General features: G+C 42.0%; 2 protein-coding genes across 5 annotated transcripts in view; both read right to left on the bottom strand.

Annotated features, from left to right (window-relative positions):
* Positions 1 to 706: 706 nt before the first annotated feature.
* MRPS10 (mitochondrial ribosomal protein S10) lies at positions 707 to 12880 on the bottom strand. Of its 4 annotated transcripts, none has more exons than XM_055571406.1 (7): positions 12724 to 12880; positions 6979 to 7043; positions 6819 to 6888; positions 4751 to 4887; positions 3677 to 3785; positions 2043 to 2132; positions 707 to 1571 (listed from the first exon to the last, which is right to left on the bottom strand). In XM_055571406.1, the coding sequence occupies exons 1-7, from the start codon at positions 12829 to 12831 to the stop codon at positions 1488 to 1490; spliced, it is 663 nt and encodes a 220-aa protein (XP_055427381.1). In that variant the 5' UTR covers positions 12832 to 12880; the 3' UTR covers positions 707 to 1487. The 4 variants fall into 4 exon arrangements, with proteins under 4 accessions (XP_055427381.1, XP_055427379.1, XP_055427382.1 ...); XM_055571404.1 differs by having other exon boundaries at positions 6819 to 6891; positions 12724 to 12879; XM_055571407.1 differs by lacking the exon at positions 12724 to 12880 and adding an exon at positions 7287 to 7356 and having other exon boundaries at positions 6819 to 6891.
* Positions 12881 to 16613: 3733 nt separating this feature from the next.
* Positions 16614 to 21364, bottom strand: part of TRERF1 (transcriptional regulating factor 1) — a 209787-nt gene continuing 205036 nt past the window's right edge. The window contains exon 18 of the mRNA XM_055571403.1: positions 16614 to 20255. Within this exon, the coding sequence (XP_055427378.1) occupies positions 19931 to 20255 (325 nt within the window). The 3' untranslated portion in view covers positions 16614 to 19930. The remainder of the gene's footprint in view (positions 20256 to 21364) is intronic.

The following is a 21364-nucleotide window of genomic DNA, read 5'->3' as shown; positions in this document are numbered from 1 at the left end:
TACTTTAGTCTGAAAACAGTTGGAAATGGAAGTATACCTTTAAAGGAAAGCCACCAGATGCGAGAGTGCACAAGTCACCCTACTATAATCACGTGACTGGCACAGTCTGTAATAAAAGCACCAAAAGGGTTAGATGTGGGTCTGTATTTATTTTTAAAGAATCTTTTTATAGTGAAAATGAGCCACAATGGCTGCTTTGTTATGTATATTTACTATTATATTGGTTCTGTTTTATTGATCAGTTCTTAATCCTGAGGCTTATACCTGGGGTAATCACGCTTTATACATTTGTGAATGAGAGTCCACAACTGAGGTGAAAACAGAATGAGGTCTTGGTGGACAAGGCTGTAATTCTTTCTAAGTTAATGACAGTAATATAAGCCTGATACATAAGCAGTGTGCATTCAGAACACGCATACTCGATAGCAGGTCAGGAAAAGAGAACAGGGACTCCAGTTTAAGGGAGGAAAACTGAGAAGTCATAACTACCCCAAAGATGAGAAGGAAACCACAAGACAAGCACCCGATTCTTCTGTAAAAAGGAAATGAGCCAGTCCCTTGGGGCTGATGCACCAGCAGTCTCGGCCCACTGTCATCCTGCCTCTGTCAGAGCTCTTCACCACGATCTAATTTCATGGAAAAGCAGACATCTCCAAACAAAAAGAGTGCTATTCAGCAAAAGAAAGAGGTCTTATCAGCATGGAACTTAATAAGGAAAAGTATTTATTTGTGCCTTGCACAATTTTTGAAAGCCATTATTGCTATTCAATTTTTGGTATTTACTACAGTACTGAGCTAACAAAAGAAAAGCTTACTGAATAAACAAATTACGGGATGAATGAACCAATAATCAATGATTTCTCAAGAGCTCAAATTCCATTACAGTGACCCTTCTAGGCAGCACCAGAGGGGTTCAGCATAAGCCATAAACATGCTTGATCTGCTGCAAAGTACATCCATTTTTAAGAAAGTAATGCTCACATGAGGCAAAACTTGGCGGTCATCATTCCAAACTATCATATGCCAGCCTACGCTAAGGTAAGTATCAAAAACTCGAACTGCTCAATGTTTAATTAACCAAAGGTTCCTTTTAGGTCCCTCAAAAGAAAAAAATGTGTGTGAGGAGTATGTGGAACACTCATTTTTAGATGAATGAAAAGACAGAAATCACAATCAGTATAAACTAATAACTAAACAATAGTGGAATAACAAAATGTCAATTTGACTGTTTTGGCACAGAGTGGTCCAAATGGTTTGCTCATATTTGTTAAAATCAGAACTGAAATACATGAGGCTTACAAAGAACAGATAAAGTGGTTCCTGCACAACAGTCCAGCGTATTGTAAGGTTCTGACCCCCGCGTTCCACTGATCAGGCCATGCGGCCTCAGGAGCGCAGTCGGGCAGACCTGAAGTAGTCCTCATGGGAGGGTCCCTCCGCTTGACACGTTCACTCCATACCCCGGCACAAGTGGTCACTGTGGGACTTTATGACTTGCTGTCTCCTTTTTCCTCTGGTGTTGTTTCCCAGACTGGCTTCTTGATGTGTTCTGGCAACTGTTCTAATCTTGTCTAGAGAGAAAAACAAAATTATAGTATAATGGACTTAACTGAACTCTTCAGCCACAAACTGAATATATTCATTCTCTTCCCTCAAGGCCTCTGACCTTTTTCTTTTACCCCCTCATCTTGTTGCAGGACTTTGAAACAAAGAGAAGGAAACTCAATGGCAGATAAACTCTCACATACATAATCTGCTGCTCCTCAGTGATCTCCAGGGACCACCAATCAATGTGGAACCTGTGTTGAGACAACTGCTGAGAGGAAGGGAGGCGTCACAAGTTGCTCTGGGAGGATGTGGGCTGCAGTCTGCTGAGCTGCGCCCCCTGCTCTGGGGGCGCGGGGGACAGGCAGAGAGCCCAACCACTGGGACAAGTCTCCTTCCAGGTCCTCCCCTCCACCGGGGTGGCTGCAATCAGGAGGAAATGTATCCACACAACAATATAGATCTCCCTGTAACTGAGACAGAAATTCAAGCCATACCTTTGTAACTTCCATGGCAACTCCTTCAGGTAAGTTTCGCTGAATATATTCCAAGTAGACATCTGCTGTACTTCCAGTGAGATGTTCTAACTAAAATTTCAAACATGCTATGCTGTTAAAGTAGAAATTTTAAGACTTTTTTTTGGGGGGGGGGGTAAATCAGCAGTCATTTCTTCATCAGTGAAATCTTCAGAATTCCAATTTATAGGAAAAAAGTGTAGATCCTCTGGGTGAACTGGGGAAACATTACTCCCAAATGCCTTAATGACAGGGCTCCATGAAACCCAGATGGCAAATATGGTATCAAAACAGCACAAGAATGTCACAAAAGAACTCAAAAGCAAACAGAAAACTAAATTATAAGACAGTGTAAGATTTTCTGTATGCTCTATGGCGAGGTGAATAAAATTGTGGATTTTTCTTTTTCATTTAAGGGTAGGGCAATGTCTTAATACAATACCTAGTACAGAGCTTCTCATATAAAAGATGCACAAGCACTTGTTTTAATAACATTTACCAATCATTTATTGTGTGACAAAATAGTCTAAGTGCTTTAGATAAACATCTCATTTAATCCTCACATTAACCTTGAGAGATGAGTCCCGTTATTATTTCCAATTTAAAGATGAAGGACTTAAGTAAGGCACAGGTCGGTCGCACAGCCAGCAAATGCTAGTGCTTGGACTTGGCTGGCGGACCCCGGATCCCATGCTTTTCTCAACCACAGGGCTGTGCTGACCTGGGTGGCTGCACAAATGAATGATAATCAATGAATGAAAAACCTTAATGTTGGCTATCATGGATATGGAGAATTCAGTGAGGATGAGAAAAGAATTATTAGAGCTGTGTGAAAACTTTGCTAGAGTTTCTGAAATATAAGCAAAATTATTCCAATGCTAGCTTAGTGTATAAAAATCAGTCAACATAGGGACTTCAGTCAACATAGGGACTTCACTGGCTGTCCAGTGGTTAAGAATCTGCCTTCCAACACAGGGGATGTGGGTTCGATCCTTGGCACTAAGGTCCCATATGCCACAGGGCAACTCAGACCGCTGCAACTAGAGAGAAGCCTGTGCACCACAGTGAAAGATCCTGCATGCTGCAACTAAGACCTGTCACAGCCAGATAATTAAAAAAAAAAAAAAACTGCCTGCAGTTTCTTATTAAAAATATTAGTCAACATAATGTGCACTCCTGAGTTAAAGTCTAAACTACTTCGAAAAGGGTTTCCTTGGTGGCTCAGACAATAAAGAATCCACCTGCAATGCAGGAGACATAGGTTCAATCCCTCAGTTGGGAAGATCCTCTGGTAGAGGGCATGGCAACCCACTCCAGTATTCTTGCCTAGAGAAACCCATGGACAGAGGAGCCTGGCGGGCTACAGTCCATGGGGTCACAAAGAGTTAGATACAACTCAGCGACTAAGCAAACACACTCTGAAGGATGGCTTTACTTCAATGTTTTTCTATCACGTTTCTTCCATAAACACACAAAAACCACTCATCTTCTCTACAACTATTGGACATGGACTGACTGAAAGGAAGCCCACAGGCCAAGTTAAGGGAAAATTATAATGTGCTCATGTGAAATTTGGGGCATTAAAAAAAAAGCCTGAATATCTGAAATAAACTCACCTCTAAACATCTATAAAGTGTTCTCATTTCATACTGAACTCTGTGCTTCTTGAAAATATGCACTGATTTGAGAAGAGTAAATCGTTCTATTTTCCTTGGAGGTTCATGTCTGGAAAATTAATGGGCAAAGCAACACACTTAAGTGATGTTAAAACCTGAGTCACTGATATCAAAGCATGATTCCACAATCTTGTAGGTCAGGCTCATGCTCAATTATAGGCATTAACTATCATTTACAGACTTCCATTTGTTGAGACTGTCATCTCTAACAACTGCTGCCATAAAGCTCAGGCCAAAATAAACCCACAGACAGCAAGAGGAACATTTGCCACAGACCCAAAAAACAAGCCTTGGCATGCAAGTGCTCGCGCACACACACGCCTCTGGCTTTCACACCGTTGAGGACCTGCACAGACCAAATGTATGAGCTGGGGGAGCAGCACCATGTGTTGGACGCAGCTGTGGTATCTGCTGTGTGCATTACAGACACACTGGTAAGCACAAACTATAGTCTGTTAGGGGAAACGTGCGCGTTCCTTCAGTTTTGTTAGGAGGCAAGACTAGCAAAGCTCCAAATGGGCCTCGTTCAGCATCAGAGAGCAGATGACAAGACAAAGGAGGTAGTTACACTTGACCCTGCAGAGACTTCAAGGCCATATGAAGCTCACTCTGCTCATGCATCAAAGTACTGGGTTGAGTGATGTTTCTTAAGGCAGTTTTAAAACAATGGATATAATAACAAAGATCATCAAATCCAACAGGTCTGAAAAACTGCGTGTTCACCTAATCCACCTCCCTGCCCCATGGAGATTCCAGACACACAGGCTTCTTGGGACTCCTATGTCTATGCCATTTCTAGATAAAGGATTCCTTCATTTTCCTTGTTCACTCATTCTAGTATTTTAAAATTCTGGTAGATGGGAAGGAATGATTCTGCTTAGAATAACAAACCTCAACTCTCTCCATCATGAGTTTCTGTCCCATTTTAAGAGTTCAGACCTAGCTGGGACTGGCACCATTTTCCTGACTATGTTATAGCTGCTAACAGGTCAGATTAAGAAATATCATACTTACACTTTAACAGAGATACCAAGTTCTTTAGCAGCAAGCACTGCAAAATATTCGTAACTGTCCAATACAGCCTTATCATGGCCTTTTACTAAAACTGACAGGCGCTTATATAATGTGTCCGGTTCATCAGAAATGGTTATCTGCAATTTTAAAACCAAGAAGAAAAGCTTCAGCATGGTTCCTCTAATATTTATACTGGAAAATTTAAAATACTATCCTCAACTGAACAAGTTCACAGTTTACTAGTAAGTGGGGAGAAAAACGCATCTTTAAATATCTAGATACGACTACATTCAGACTCCAGAATGACCCTTAAGAATCAGTTATAATACAGTCTGAATCAAAAGGATTTTCAAGCAACCTACAAAATCACCAATGGAACCCTTTAGCTTAAGTTACTGAACCTCAAATACACAACAGGAAAGGACTTAGGGGTTTGTTAATAAAACTAGCCTGGTCAGAAGAACTGGACTGAGTATTAAACTCTCCCATTTCAAGCTGAATCACAACAGGCAAGTCATATACTAACCTCACTGCACTTTGGTTTTCTTATATATAAATAGGACAATACCTGTGCTATAGTTTATGGCATTTCTGCTGGGAACAAGTAAGAAAGCGCAGATTTAAGTGCTTATAAATTATAAACATCATTAAACAAAAGTGAGCTATTGCTACTCATATTCTTTTTATTAGGTCTGTCCATGTTTATTTAGCCTGCCCTAATAGAAAAATGACTCATTTCTAATTAAAATGACTGTACATTTAACTTCTACCTCTTCTACCCTAATACTTAAAGATCTTAAAATAATGGGTTTGACATTTCTGACTTTCTTCCAAGAGGTGAATTACCCTCGCTTCATGCATCCATCAAACCAATAATTTATATTACTAATCCAATGTTTCAGAGTTAAATCACTTTGCCCCTGAAAGTAGATCTACGTACTCACCAGGAAACTAGATAATCACTTGCAAGTACCCCCAAATATGGTTGTTGGAAGAACAGAAAATACTCACATACTATCCGTAAGTGAAGGGACAACAGAGGGGGAGTATGGCCCTAAGATGTGTAATGACTATTCTCTATAGGGTTTTAAAGATATTTTGAATCTGTTACAAGTACTAAAAATCAAAAGATTTCACATAAATATTAGAATTTCATTTCATGTGGAAAATGTAGACCATATGACATCCCTAGGGCTGATTTCCCACATAACACAAGTGGCTACAGCAAGTAGCAGCTGTCTTGCTTAAAAAGGGCACAGGCTGCCTCTGTGGCCACCCCGTCACCTTTCCTTACAGGTCTGGCTCACGCAGGCATCTGGAGGCTCAGCATTTATATATGCTATTAAGTGAAAACACTGAACCAGCAGTCTATTACATATATCACAATTCCATTTTGGTGTGTGTGGTGTGAAAAATGATTATATATAGAGGTCTAGAAGGATTCATACCAAACTGTTAAAGGGGATTATTTTTGAGGGGTGGGACTGCAAACATTTGGTTTGGAACTTGTAAGGATTTTATAAAAACTACAAATAACCCAAAAACTGGGTTGATGGAACCATGACTTTCAATGAAAGGAAACAAGGTTACACGGCTACTCCTGGATTTTGCTTGTGATAATGCTCACTGTGAACAATAAAGCATTGTCCAGGCCCAGACTTACTGTCTTAAAATGAAAATAAAGACTTGAAGGCCACACACACACACACACACACACACACACACAAACACACACACAAAGATGCTTCTATACTATAATACCAAGTATGCAACATCACGGATTATGACAACTCTGCACACTGTATTGAGCTAAAAGCAAAAGATTGCTCAATGCCAGTTATCTGGGGTAAATAATTTATTCAATTAGCTCTCACCTTGACAGCCTGAAAGCGACCCTGAGCACTCAGGGACATCAGAGAATACTTTCCTCAGCTCACTGTGCGCCTGCCAGTATTTTAGAACACATTTTTTTTATTCATAAAGTCTTTGGGAAACAGCCTCAAATGAAATAAGGAGGAAAATTTATCGCTAATGTAGCTTCTTATGCCAAGAAATAGGGAGTGCATACCGTAGGCTTGGTCAAATCCTTGGGAACATCAACATGTAGGTTTGAAAACTGTACCCACTTCATACTGGTGCTGCTATGTGTGGAAACAAAGAGAAATCTAAGTAAAACAGCCTAAAAGTCTATTTTCTTATCAATTTAGCAAATCCAATTATATACTTACAGAAGAAAGCCATCATTTTTGGCTATATTGCTCCTAGAACTGCTTACAGAAAAATTCTTTGAACCCTTAAAAAAAAGGGAGATGTGTATTAGAATTGAAGTCAATTTCCAAACCAGTCATTGTTTCCATTAAAACCCAAGAGGATGCTTCAAACAACAGGTTTTCTCTTTATTTTAGATGAAGATATTGGGATAACTGGGGCTTCCCAAATAGCGTAATGGCAAAGAGTCCACCTGCCAATGCAGGAGATCCTTGGGTAGGGAAAATCCCCTGGAGAAGGAAATATCAACCCACTCAAATATTCTTGCCTGGAAAATCCCATGGACAGAGGAGTCTGGCGGGCTACAATTCATGAGGTGACAAAAGAGACACGACATAGGAACTAAACAAACAAAACAAACAATTAGGGTAACTAAACTGTCAAATTAGGGTTCATCGGAAAAAAAAAAAGCAGACAATGGTAGAGGTGATAATCAAAAAGGACTCTCAAAATACCACAGACTATATCTTTTAAAGCTCAGGAGCAAGAATTTTTTAAAAACAAGCAATTCTCACATGAATGGCTATGAATTAAATATGTGGATATTAAGGAAGAAAACATGTGACTTAATTTGACCATTATTTCAATATAATACATATTTTACTTAAATATTTTTGAACATTAAGAAAAAGTGCCTTTATAATTTATTGGGCTGGAATAAGAATTCTAAAGCACTCTTGAAGCTTTCAGCCTTTTCCAGCATATTTACTTCTTGCTTTGGCTGGGACAACTAGCTTATAAGTAACTAGCTATAACAACTAGCTTATAAGAAAACTGAAACACACATTGGAATTTACACCCATCTTCTATCACTCCTGTGCCTCATACTGCAACAATCCAGCATTCCCAAATCCTGTATTATCAGCTCCCCCTGGTGGAACAAAACTTCCAGTTGTAGGAAATCTATCTCACTGTATGTAACACAAAATCGGCCACTTGCTTTTTTTTTTTCCTTAAGCTTTCCTGATATTTAAAAGTGCAACCTGAGAAACTAGAAGCTTAACAGATCCTTAAAAACACTTCAAAGTTGAGAATACCAGTTTAGTACAAACAAAATTAAAACAATGGAGGGTCACCTAAGTTGTTAAGAATGCCTACTCATAGCTTATTATCCTTTTCCCTCTCTTTACTGAACAAGGAGGCAAATCAAAACTTTCATAGTCTCCCTTGGATCAAGGGGGAAAAACAAAAAAGAAAGGAAATCAAGCACAGCACCACCAGGTGGTAAGAGGTACAGGCCTTTCTCCACGCATACTCACAGAGAAGACTAACCCCTGTGTTTGTGGGCCAATGAGCCGAGAAGGGAACGGCAAACCACTTCAGTATTCTTGCCTTGAGAACCCCATGAACAGTATGAAAAGGCAAAATGATAGGATACTGAAAGAGAAACTCCCCAGGTCAGTAGGTGCCCAATATGCTACTGGAGATCAGTGGAGAAATAACTCCAGAAAGAATGAAGGGATGGGGCCAAAGCAAAAATAATACCCAGCTGTGGATGTGACTGGTGATAGAAGCAAGGTCCGATGCTGTCAAGAGCAATATTGCATAGGAACCTAGAATGTCAGGTCCATGAATCAAGGCAAATTGGAAGCGGTCAAACAAGAGATGGCAAGAGTGAATGTAGACATTCTAGGAATCAGCGAACTGAAATGGACTGGAATGGGTGAATTTAACTCAGATGACCATTATATCTACTACTGCGGGCAGGAATCCCTTAGAAGAAATGGAGTGGCCATCATGGTCAATAAGAGAGTCCGAAATGCAGTACTTGGATGCAATCTCAAAAACGACAGAAGGATCTCTGTTCATTTCCAAGGCAAACCATTCAATTTCACAGTAATCTAAGTCTATGCCCCAACCAGTAACGATGAAGAAGCTGAAGTGGAACGGTTCTATGAAGACCTACAAGACCTTTTAGAACTAACACCCAAAAAAGATGTCCTTTTCATTATAGGGGACTGGAATGCAAAAGTAGGAAGTCAAGAAACACCTGGAGTAACAGGCAAATTTGGCCTTGGAATACGGAATGAAGCAGGGCAAAGACTAATAGAGTTTTGCCAAGAAAATGCACTGGTCATAACAAACACCCTCTTCCAACAACACAAGAGAAGACTCTACACATGGACATCACCAGATGGTCAACACCGAAATCAGATTGATTATATTCTTTGCAGCCAAAGATGGAGAAGCTCTATACAGTCAGCAGAAAACAAGACCGGGAGCTGACTGTGGCTCAGACCATGAACTCCTTATTGCCAAATTCAGACTTAAATTGAAGAAAGTAGGGAAAACCACTAGACCATTCAGGTATGACCTAAATCAAATCCCTTATGATTACACAGTGGAAGTGAGAAATAGATTTAAGGGCCTAGATCTGATAGATCGAGTGCCTGATGAACTATGGAATGAGGTTCGTGACATTGTACAGGAGACAGGGATCAAGACCATCCCCATGGAAAAGAAATGCAAAAAAGCAAAATGGCTGTCTGAGGAGGCCTTACAAATAGCTGTGAAAAGAAGAGAAGCGAAAAGCAAAGGAGAAAAGGAAAGATATAAACATCTGAATTCAGAGTTCCAAAGAATAGCAAGAAGAGATAAGAAAGCCTTCTTCAGCGATCAATGCAAAGAAATAGAGGAAAACAACAGAATGGGAAAGACGAGAGATCTCTTCAAGAAAATCCGAGATACCAAAGGAACATTTCATGCAAAGATGGGCTTGATAAAGGACAGAAATGGTATGGACCTAACAGAAGCAGAAGATATCAAGAAGAGGTGGCAAGAATACACAGAAGAACTGTACAAAAAAGATCTTCACCATCCCAGATAATCACGATGGTGTGATCACTGACCTAGAGCCAGACATCCTGGAATGTGAAGTCAAGTGGGCCTTAGAAAGCATCACTACGAACAAAGCTAGTGGAGGTGATGGAATTCCAGCTGAGCTATTTTAAATCCTGAAAGATGATGCTGTGAAAGTGCTGCACTCAATATGCCAGCAAATTGGGAAAACTCAGCAGTGGCCACAGGACTGGAAAAGGTCAGTTTTCATTCCAATCCCAAAGAAAGGCAATGCCAAAGAATGCTCAAACTACCGCACAATTGCACTCATCTCACACGCTAGTAAAGTAATGCTCAAAATTCTCCAAGCCAGGCTTCAGCAATATGTGAACCGTGAACTCCCTGATGTTCAAGCTGGTTTTAGAAAAGGCAGAGGAACCAGAGATCAAATTTCCAACATCCGCTGGATCATGGAAAAAGCAAGAGAGTTCCAGAAAAACATCTGTTTCTGCTTTATTGACTATGCCAAAGCCTTTGACTGTGTGGATCACAATAAACTGTGGAAAATTCTGAAAGAGATGGGAATACCAGACCACCTGACCTGCCTCTTGAGAAATCTGTATGCAGGTCAGGAAGCAACAGTTAGAACTGGACATGGAACAACAGACTGGTTCCAAACAGGAAAAGGAGTTCGTCAAGGCTGTATATTGTCACCCTGCTTATTTAACTTATATGCAGAGTACATCATGAGAAACGCTGGACTGGAAGAAACACAAGCTGGAATCAAGATTGCCGGGAGAAATATCAATAACCTCAGATATGCAGATGACACCACCCTTATGGCAGAAAGTGAAGAGGAACTCAAAAGCCTCTTGATGAAAGTGAAAGTGGAGAGTGAAAAAGGTGGCTTAAAGCTCAACATTCAGAAAACAAAGATCATGGCATCTGGTCCCATCACTTCATGGGAAATAGATGGGGAAACAGTGGAAACAGTGTCAGACTTTATTTTTCTGGGCTCCAAAATCACTACAGATGGTAACTGCAGCCATGAAATTAAAAGAGGCTTACTCCTTGGAAGGAAAGTTATGTCCAACCTAGATAGCATATTCAAAAGCAGAGACACTACTTTGCCAACAAAGGTCCATCTAGTCAAGGCTATGGTTTTTCCTGTGGTCATGTATGGATGTTAGAGTTGGACTGTGAAGAAGGCTGAGCACCAAAAAATTGATGCTTTTGAACTGTGGTGTTGGAGAAGACTCTTGAGAGTCCCTTGGACTGCAAGGAGATCCAACCAGTGCATTCTGAAGGAGATCAGCCCTGGGATTTCTTTGGAAGGAATGATACTAACGCTGAAACTCCAGTCCTTTGGCCACCTCATGTGAAGAGCTGACTCATTGGAAAAGACTCCGATGCTGGGAGGGATTGGGGGCAGGAGGAGAAGGGGACGACAGAGGATGAGATGGCTGGATGGCATCACTGACTTGATGGACGTGAGTTTGAGTGAACTCCTGGAGTTGGTGATGGACAGGGAGGCCTAGTGTGCTGCGATTCATGGAGTCGGAAAGAGTCGGATACGACTGAGCGACTCATCTGATCTGATCTGAGCCCACAATGCAGTTGTGCTGAAGGACCACAGGTCTAAGGAATATGGCACTTCCTAAGGATCTTCCCATGCTTTTAAAATCTCAACTCTAAAGTGCTCTTATATCCACAAATGAACCTTAAGAAGTTCTTACCTTTTCTTTCCTTTCTTTTTTTGAGGGAGTGGAGCCTCTGCTCTGGGTAAATGTGTCTTAAAAATAATTCAAAATTTCAACCTCTATCGTTACCTGACTTAACGACAGTGGTTCTCAAAGTGTGGTCTAAGGACCCCTGAGGGACTAATGAGACACTTTCAGAGGTGGCTCCCGAGGCTAAACTTATTTTTTTATAATAATAGTAAGATGCTATTTTCAGCTTTCCCACTCTAGTCTCTCATCAAAGTACAGTGAAGTTTTCCAGAGACTGTATGACCTCTGACATAGTAAGAGGCTGCAGAAGCAGCTAGAGAAGCTGTTTTCTATTAAGCCAGACATTAAAGAGGTTTGCAAAAACATAAAACATACCACTCCTCTCTCTCAATTTGTTTTGGAAAATCTAGCTGCTTCCCATAAAATCGCTAATTATGTTAACATGTAATGAGTTTATTTGTATTATTTTTAATTAAGGATTTTTAAGATTCTCGTTGTATTTTCTAATAAGCTAAAAAACCGATAGCTTAAAAAACACAAAACCCAAAGCTCTTTGGAGTCCTTAACTATTTTTTTTTAAAAAAACTTCTTCTATTGTATGGGGCGTAGCCGATTAACAATGTTATGACAGTTCAGGTAACAGCGAAGGGACGCCGCTATACATACACATGTATAGGAGAGCAGAGGAGTGCTGAAGCCAGGTAAGGACCGCTGCTTGAATTTTTTGCCTTTTCTCCAAAAAACCCAGCAGAGGATAGTTAACCCACTCCTCTGACTTCAGCGACTGTCATCTGAGTCTCAGAAACCTGGGTATCAGGAAGGTATCCCAATCTGATTCCGTGAGAAGCGTCTAAACTCTCAAGCTACCAAATTTTCGCGAGGTGTAGCTTCCTGACTTCTCTGAGCCTATTTCGCAAACGTGAAAGGCGGGGTCTGCAACATTCGCTGCCCAATATCCTTTCCATTTCTGATAGTCTACTCTTCTTTTCGTTCCTGTCTCTGCCCTGACTCATTAACTTCTGTTTTATCCTGAGAGAATTCGAGATAAAATCAGCCCTTTTCTCGCCACCTTCTTCCAAACAGCGGGTCAAGGTGCGAAATAAATATCGCGGAAGCTGGGAAGAATGACACCTGGCAATCAGACGTAATGGTAACTGTCCCTGTTAGGCCGCCTAATCCGCGTAGCGCGCTCCTTACCTGCCAGAGACGCCGGCCCAGGGCCCCAAACACCGCTCGCGCCGCCATCTTGCCGTTCCCGCTCCTCCGGATCGCTTCCGGGGTCACAGAGGCGTCCCCTCTGACCATAGAGTTCCGCAGAAGGAGAGAGTGTATCCTTGTGTTCCGGCACAGGAACAACCATAGAGACGTGATTCCACGCTCCCTTAGAGTGAACACAGCCGGCTTCCTTCAGGTCCTAACCTGGCCCATCCGCCTTCTTATTATAGCTTCAGCTTGTATCTAGGTAGTTACGGAGTTCCGTCAGCGCTTTCCTCTTGAAATCGTTTGTCCTTTGCAATTCCTGTTTTGTTGGAGGTAAAAATAACCACACGCTTGGAACAAATGTATTGACAGTGGTTATCTCTGAGTTGATGGTTGATGGATAGTTGATTTTTCTATTATAACGGAGCAAAGTGTTTGTGTGCCTGTGGCTCGCAAAAAAAAAAAAAAAACAACCAGACTGACAGTGGAGTAAGGATTACAAGGAGTAAGGATTTATTACAGAGCGCCAGGCAAGGGAGTATGAGCCAAGCCTCAGATCCAGTCCATGTTTGTCTTTGAGTTAGGGTTTTCTTGTCTGTTTGTTTTTCTAAAGGGGAATAACCAAGAGGCTGGGTTTAATCGTCTTTTGAGTCATAGTTTTGAGAGTCAGAATGTCTCTGGTTTAGGATTCCCTGGTCAGGTGGTCCACGATTTGGGGTCTGATACTCACCTTGCCCTGGAGAAACAATCAGCGTTTGTAACTTAGAGGTGACAGCCGTAACAGCAATAGCCTTGGCAGGCTGCCCAGTGTCCTTTTCAGAATCAAGCTCCCTCTTTCAGTTGTGACATTCAAAGTTGGCTGGTCCCTTTTAGCCAGTGGAGTTTTCCTAGAGCTCTCCAACTCTTGCTGCTTCTAAAGCATCAGTCTCTCTTCTGGGATGGCTCCTCAACCTGCCTCTGCTGCCTTGAACAAGCTGAGTGAAGGTTCTGCAGCAGCTGATGATGGTGACATTACAGCCTGCAAACAACATTTCCCTATGTTACCTAATTGCATCCTCACAAGATGACGTACATTTTATCCGAATTTAATAAGTGAGGAAACAGGCTCAGAGATGAAATGACTCAGAGTCATGTGGTGAATTAGTTACAGCTGAACCAATAACCAGCTTCAACATCCTAGTTCAATGCCTTTTCCACCCCTGCGGCACCCCTGGAGTTGACTCTGTGATAAGGTCCAGTTCTACTTAAGTCTCTAGGATGTGAGGCATAGAGGTCCCTGCTTCCCTATGCTCCTGCAAGAAAGGAGTTTATTTTTTAAGACTGAGATGGCCTTTCCTACTCCTGAAACTGGAAACGTGGGCTCAAAACAGCCTTGGGAACTGGATGCCCTCTCCACCCCTCTGGCCAAATATGGTCTCTTTATGGATGGCCTTTGCTTACAAATTGTGTCTGCTCCCTCAGATTTCTGCCTTGCACCTGACTGCTGCTTGCTGCTTTGGCTCACCAAGTTTCTCAATTCATACTCTAAAATATGGGAATTGGATTTGGTCCCCTTGTTTTCCAGGGCGAAACTGTGTCATCAAACAGACTGTGGCCCTAATAACTTTTGGTTAGGTGCCAGCCCTGTACCAATTAGCTGGGGGCAAGGTGGGAGTCATTGTGTGGGGCCAACTGGGGTTTCGCCAACAGTGGGGTTGTGGACAGGGTCTTTTGGTATGGTGTGTAGGCATAGACAGTGCAGGTTTTTTTGTTTTGACACATTAAAGTTCTTAGTTTATTAGCATGGACAGTGTTCTGAAGCTTGGCCAGTCCATTATAGGTCTCTTCCCTATGGTGACTCAGATGGTAAAGCGTCTGTCTACAATGCGGGAGACCTGTGTTCAATCCCTGGGTCAGGAAGATTCCCTGGAGAAGAAAATGGCAACCCATTCCAGTACTCTTGCCTAGAAAATCCCATGGACGGAGGAGCCTGGTGCAGGCAACTGTCCATGGGGTCGCAAAGAGTCTGACATGACTGAGCGACTTTACACTTTCACTTTCTCTGTGAATTAACCCTTCAAACCTCTGAACTAGTGTAATTGAACAGGAGATCAAGTGATTCTAGATGGTTGATGCAAATCTACCTTGCTTTATATCCAGGAAAAATAAGTGTGTGCATCAAATATTTCTAAATTAAATCATGCTTTGATTGCACCGGTTGTTCTGTTTTAAAAGACAGCCCTTCTCCCTTGATTGTGCTGGTTTCATGGTTATACACTTATCTCCAAACTCATCAGGTTGTACACAATAAATATCTATAGCGTTTATGTGTCAAACATGCCTTTAAATAAAGTGGTTGGGAAAAGAAGAAATATCAAGACTGTCAAAAATAAAATTACAGAAGCAGAGGAAGTAATGACCCCAAACAGCCCAAAGAGCGATCCATGTTGTATGTTAAGGGTGTGTGTTCTGCAATGTAGATCAAGCATATATGACTGCTTGGCCTTTACACTCAAACAGAAACATTAAACACATCCCTTGAGGGATGGCTGGAGGATAGATTTTTTTCAAGATTCTCTCTCATATAAAGAAATAATCAGTCCTTTGGCTCTCTTATACAGGGATATCTAAGACTCAAAAATCTATTATTTAAATAATAAGATATTAATTAATATTAGATTAATAATATTATCCAGTTTCTTAACATGACTTCCTAATTATGTTTTGCTTATGTCAACATTAAAACTCAGCCTCAGGTCCCAGCTGGCTGGCTATGACCAAGGAAGGTAGACTGGAGGTCTGTGGAACTAAGAGTTGACTTTAGGTAAACTCAGAAGAGGTTTTATGTACACATACACACACACACACAGATAAGCATACCTGGCAGATTAGAGATAATCAATTTAAACAAATAGTTGCTGAGCACCTATTGCCAATTGCTGTGACTATGCGGGTGATGGTGAGATGGTTCAGTAATAGTAATAAACCATGAGCTTGCTCTTCCCACTGGTGGACTTGGATCTGTTCCCAAGACCCTATATGTTTTTTCTAAGTATTAAATTCCTTGGCATGCAGGCAGGAATGATGTCACAGTCCTCTTTATCCACTCAAATCCCCCATGTGTAATACAGCATAGAATAGTGCCTGGTAGATGAGTAATGAATGAAAAACTTAAAATCTTCAGATTGGACACCTGAGCCTCTGGAAGCAGAATTTAAATTTCCAACACTGGCTAAATGCATAGTGTTTGTAAAGGAAGAGCTGTTTTCTTTGGTACAGGACCAGAATTGCCCAAATTAAAAGTATAAAACCCCCAAAGCATGTAGAAGATCAAGGTCTCGAACAGCTATGCCCCACTTAAATCAAGTTCTGTATAAAATCCAGAATTTCAGATTTCTCCCGAACTTTGCTGTTGAGCATTAAAAAGTAAACTCACCTTTTAGAATTTGGAAATTGAGATTAGCCATGCCTATAAATCAGGGTGGGCTGGATTTTGTTGGCGGTTCCTTGTGAGGTAACTCGAGTATTACTGAACTCCCCGAAAGAACACTGTCACTGCTGCGGGTTAGAGACCATCAACCCTTCACATGGCTCATCCACTGCTTGGAGGAGCAGAAATGTTCAGCTTGGCCTCCAGAGTGGGGGTGAGGGCACTTATATGAGCATTAGATCTGATCAACACCCCTCTAAACCGGTCTCTAGAAACCAGCTAATGGTAAATTAGCATTGAGAAGTCACTTCAGCGGCTAAAAAAGAAGGAATGTTAAGCCAAATGAAACTCAAAAAGATAACATTTTATTTTCAGAGCAGCTGATGCAATATTGAATCAGGTTTCCACAAATAAATATGACAGTGTCTATTTGGTTACATCTCTGATGAATGCCTATCTATAAGAACTGTGATAAATTTCTGAGAAGGCTAATGGCTGGAAACTTTTAAGTAAAATTCTCCTGGCTTTCTGAAAAATAGTACTGTGGCAATTAAAAAAAAATGCTCATCACTCAGGGGGAACCAACCTAGAATGCCCTGGTTGTTTTTGTATTTTAAGGAATGCAACTTTTAAGGACAAGTCTATAAAACATCTTTATTTATTTGTTACATATGATGTTTAAATATAACTTTGCTTTCAAGCTTCAAACTTTTTTGTTAAACCCCTGGGAAAATAAGACTTTTGGTTCACCTTAACAAAAACTGACCTAGGAAGAAACATTTTTAGCAAAATGTATTATAAAATTCACTAGAAAATACTGTCCTCTTTTTTTGCCAAAATGTTACATAAAATCCTTATTAAAAATACACACGTTACAAAAGAAAAAAGTATGAATATGCTATACATAGTGCTTTTGATATGGACCAAGGGACCTGCATTCCAGGGGAAAATACAGTGAAGCACATTAGATATTATGATGTCAACTGAAAATAGTGCAAACCGGAATAAATTACATCCTAACATGGCAAGGCATGCAAAACATTTCCTGCGAATAGAACACAACGAAGCCAGAACAGGAAGCAATCACAACCACCATTTAAAAATGTTCTCGTTTTTATTACATTAATTTTTTTCAAAAATACTTTTCTTTACAATAGAACTCCTAGAAAATATTTACAACCTTCCTCTAATAAAATAGAACAGCAGTTAAATATATTTGAAAATAAGATGGGTTTTTCCATAAAATATATCTTTTAACTTTTTATATACAAGCTTTCTCAAAGAGGTCTAAATTCACTAATGAAAAACTATCTGATAGTAAACAGTAACGGGTTGAAGACATAAACCATCGGGAAGAAAAGTTCTTTGGGGTAAGGAGGGATGGGGGTGGGGAACTAAAACACAACGCGTACATGCAGGCAGAATCATCTCAGGGAAAAAAATAAGTGCAATATTTTACTATGAAGTCAATCCTCTACGCTGATACTGTGAAGAAAAAAACTAATTCAGCAAAGTGAACTGTCTCATCAAGGAGGAGTTCTTTGGTTATTTCAAGTCAAAAATGCTTACCGTATACTGCATGGAAAGTCAAACCTAAATTGTGCATTATATTTTTGCCTTGGCAACTCAGTTTATTTTAATGTTTTAAACTGGAACAGCCGGGCAAATCTCCAAACAGAATGCATACATTTGCTTTATAAACATTTTTCCTGGGTGTCTGCTCCTTTGCCAGATAAACTTTCCGAGATCCACAGAACCCTTCCAGAACCCTCTCATATACCCACGTGTGGAGGGAAGTAGTCACTGGGCAGATGCGATCAGCTGGTATTACACTTAGTACAGTTCTCAAATAGTTCAGCCACAAAGCTGATGCCCTGCCCAGGCAGTTCTGAACTCAAACACAGAATAACTTGTCAGAAATGGCAGCAAATGACACGTTATTTCCCTCCCTAAAAAAAAAAAAAGGTAAAAGAAACTTTCAAGACCTCTTTTTTTCTGAGAACAGAAATGATGGCATGAAAGGAACCGTTGTATTGATCTTCTGTCCATGGCTTTCCTGAGATTCAGAGGACACTGCATGCGTGGGGCCGCTGTGGGTCCTGGCTGCCCGCTAAATGCTTTTGCAGAGACAACGTAAACGATGCTTTGTTCCTATCCTCATCCTTCCACTGACATCCTCCTTCACGTCAAGCTAGTTACTGTGTCAGCAAAGTGCCCTGGCAGGGTTGCCACACCTGCAGGAGCTGGGGCATCAGCCTACCTGGGGTGGGGAAAGGCCGGAAAGCCCCCTGCTCAGAAGTCACCAGCCAGACGCGTCAGCTCTGAGCTGGGACCGCATTCCAGTCTGAAGGCGCGTACTCGTTTGCCCTGATGGAGGCCAGAGAGCAGTCTGACTCAGCTCAAAAGCCTGAGCTGAAAGCCATTTTTGAAGGATGACAGGTTTAATACCGTCAAGTACAAACAGCAGCCCTGCTGGCAGGGACAGGAGGCAGAGCAGAGTTATGTCGCTTGGAGAATTCTAGAAGAGCTTTGGTAAATGACTTTAATGAAAAATTCACTGTTTGAATGCAAACAATGGAGCCAAAGGGGCATCTGAAACTGTTTTTGTTGGCCTTTAATGCTATTTCCCTTGTATTCACCATCAGATTTGCTAGAAAACCCAGAGTTAGGAAAACTCAGAGTTAGCGTCAAAGTAAACTTTGGTCCGGCACAGATGCGTAGCAGCAGAATCCCAGTGAATCAGGTTTCATAGTGCTTCCAAGTGGCACAGAGTAATTTTGGAACCCCACAGACCATTAACAGTGTGGCAAAAAGGAATGGGCTCTTCTGAGCTAGTTTTTGGGCAAAAGAAGACTGCTTGGCATTCTAGATACTTTGATCTGTGCTCCTTGACTATCTTCCCTAAAAACAACCCTGGCAACTTAATAGTTGGGATTATTTTCCTCTAGACGGACTTGCAGTCAGTCAGCTCAGGCCGAAGTATGCCTCTGCCAATCGGTGAATTGGAGTCAACCGGTCCTCAGGGAACCGGGAAGAGCACATGCTTGCTCTATGCACCACCTTTTCAGTAAACCACTGTCCGGGAGGGAAAGCCTGAAATGATACAGTACTCAGTTTTTATGCCAGGCTGAGTGATGGGCAGGGCAGGCAGAAAAATTATTTTTACATTTGGTCAACTCTTCAAATGATGTGTATGCTGGAAGAAAGCCGTGGAACACAAGGCTGACTTTGCTCACTGGAAAGCTACTTCCTAGCAGGGTCTCCCAGCAAAGATGCCAAGTTCACTGCAAACTGTGGAATGAGGTCAACACAAAAATGACTGTTGGTGGGGAAGGATGGTCCAAGACCCCAGCAGAAAGAAAGCAGCCTGCTTTACACACACACAAACACACACACACACACACACTCGCTCACTCACACAAGGTTTGGGATAGAAGGCAACCAGGATGGTTGGCATCTAAAAAGCAAAAGAACATGAATGTCAAGTTCATTCCCAGCCAGGAATGAGTTCTTGGGAATGTAGCCTAGCCCAGATGAAACACATCTTAAAGTAGAATTGTGCCAATTATTTATTCCCCCCAACCACCCATAAAAACAATTGTTTTTAAATAAAAGGAAAAGAAAAAACCGATTTGTTTCTAAACCTGGAAAAAAAAAAAAAAGACCACTTTTTAAACAGGTAGTTTAAAATGATTACAAAACAAGCAGGCAGTCCCAGTTTCCTGATGAAGGAGGCTGGAGGCTGGAGGCTGGAGGCTGTGGGTTTTCGCTGTCTCAAAGCGACACGTGGGGCCTTTAGAGTTCCGTGTCACCCTGAAGCAAAACTGAAGCCTGATCATCCAGGAGGAGACCGGTGTCCACGACCTCGGCCTCTGCCATGACGCCTCCTAGCTGCTGGACGACGTCGTCGTCGAGGAGGTCCACGTCCTTGATGGGTTTGATCAGACTCAGCTGGTCCAGGGGCAGCAGCCCCTGCGGCCCCACCGGCCCCGTAGTCCTCTCGATTGTGGCTGCCATCTCGGCCGCGAACGCCGCCTTCTGCGCTTTCTGCCTCTGCTGTTCCTCCTGCTGTCTGTGAGTTTTCATGTGTGCATTTCGGCTTTTGATCTTGAAGAAGACTCTATAAAAATGAGAAAAAGCAGCATGAGACATGTAGAGCATCAGAATTCTTGGAAATCCAAGGGGTCCTAAGGGAACAGTGGGTGTGTGGTCTGATGCCTGCTTTGGGGTGGTGTGACAGTGTTCTGGTCTCCTTAGCTCCCAAGACCTCCTCCCCCAGTGACCTGTCACCTCTCTTCTCTCCAAGGGAAGAAGATGGGGACAGGAACACATTTATGTGTGTTGGGCTTTCTCCCTGTGACAATGGAGGATGAATTCTCAAAGCTTTCCTGTCTACCTGTGGCCTGGGGCCCACGCCCCTTTCCCTCCTTCTCATCCCTCTTTCTATCTCCATTGCTAAGTAAGCCCTCTCAACCAACTGAGAATCCCCAAATCATGCAGCCCAGCTCCGCTGGTTCCCACCATAAAACAACCCCTCCCCTGCCTCTGGCCTCCAATCTCTGTTCTTCCTGTCAAAATTCCAGGGGGTCTCTGCAGACACGGACTGCTCGTCCATCCTCCACACTCTCCAAGTGGAGCACCATCCCCTGTGCTCAGCCCAAGTGCTTGAGATTGCTCGCTAGTAATTGTGTGGCCAAATCCAACAGCCCCACCTCAGTCTTCACTGTACTTGACTTCTGCACTGAGCAGTCCTCTTCACCCAAGATCCCTTCTTGTTTTGGCCATCATATATCACAGTTGGCTCCTGTTAGCTTTTGAATGAGACAGTGGTTCTCAGCTGAGGGTGGGTCTGCCTCCCAGGGAGTAACGTCTGGAGATATTTCTGATGGTCACAATTGGGTGGTGCTGGCACTTCTGGCTTTGAGTGGGGTAGAGGCCAGGGATGTCACTAAACATTCTACCTTATTGAGGGCAGACCCTCTACCCCAAACAAGGAATTGTCAGACCCAGGTTGAGAAATCCTGGGACGAGGGGTCTGCCAACCATGGTCAGTGGCCAAATCCCATACGCTGCCTGCTTTTGTAAATAAAGTTTTCCGGGAATACAGCCATGTCTCTCTGTTTATGTATCGTCTATGGCTGTTTCTGCACTAAAATGGCAGAGCTGAGTAGCTGTGACAGAGACAGAATGGCCTGCAAAGCCTAAAATATTTCTCTCTGGACCTTTTTC

The sequence above is a fragment of the Bubalus kerabau genome, chromosome 3 (genome assembly GCF_029407905.1).
Source record: "Bubalus kerabau isolate K-KA32 ecotype Philippines breed swamp buffalo chromosome 3, PCC_UOA_SB_1v2, whole genome shotgun sequence".
Taxonomy (NCBI): Eukaryota; Metazoa; Chordata; class Mammalia; order Artiodactyla; family Bovidae; genus Bubalus; species Bubalus kerabau.
Note: the sequence above shows the minus strand (reverse complement) of the source record. Positions and strands in the feature narration are given on the sequence as shown.

Bases quoted from the DNA above. Each gene is read 5' to 3' on its own strand.
- MRPS10 (XM_055571404.1), bottom strand. From the start codon at position 12,831: ATGGTCAGAGGGGACGCCTCTGTGACCCCGGAAGCGATCCGGAGGAGC. The intron at 6,892-6,978 runs GTAAGTATATAA...TTCCACACATAG, and splicing joins AAAAATGATGGCTTTCTTCT to CAGCACCAGTATGAAGTGGG. The intron at 1,572-2,042 runs GTATGGCTTGAA...TTTTCTCTCTAG, and splicing joins TTGCCATGGAAGTTACAAAG to ACAAGATTAGAACAGTTGCC.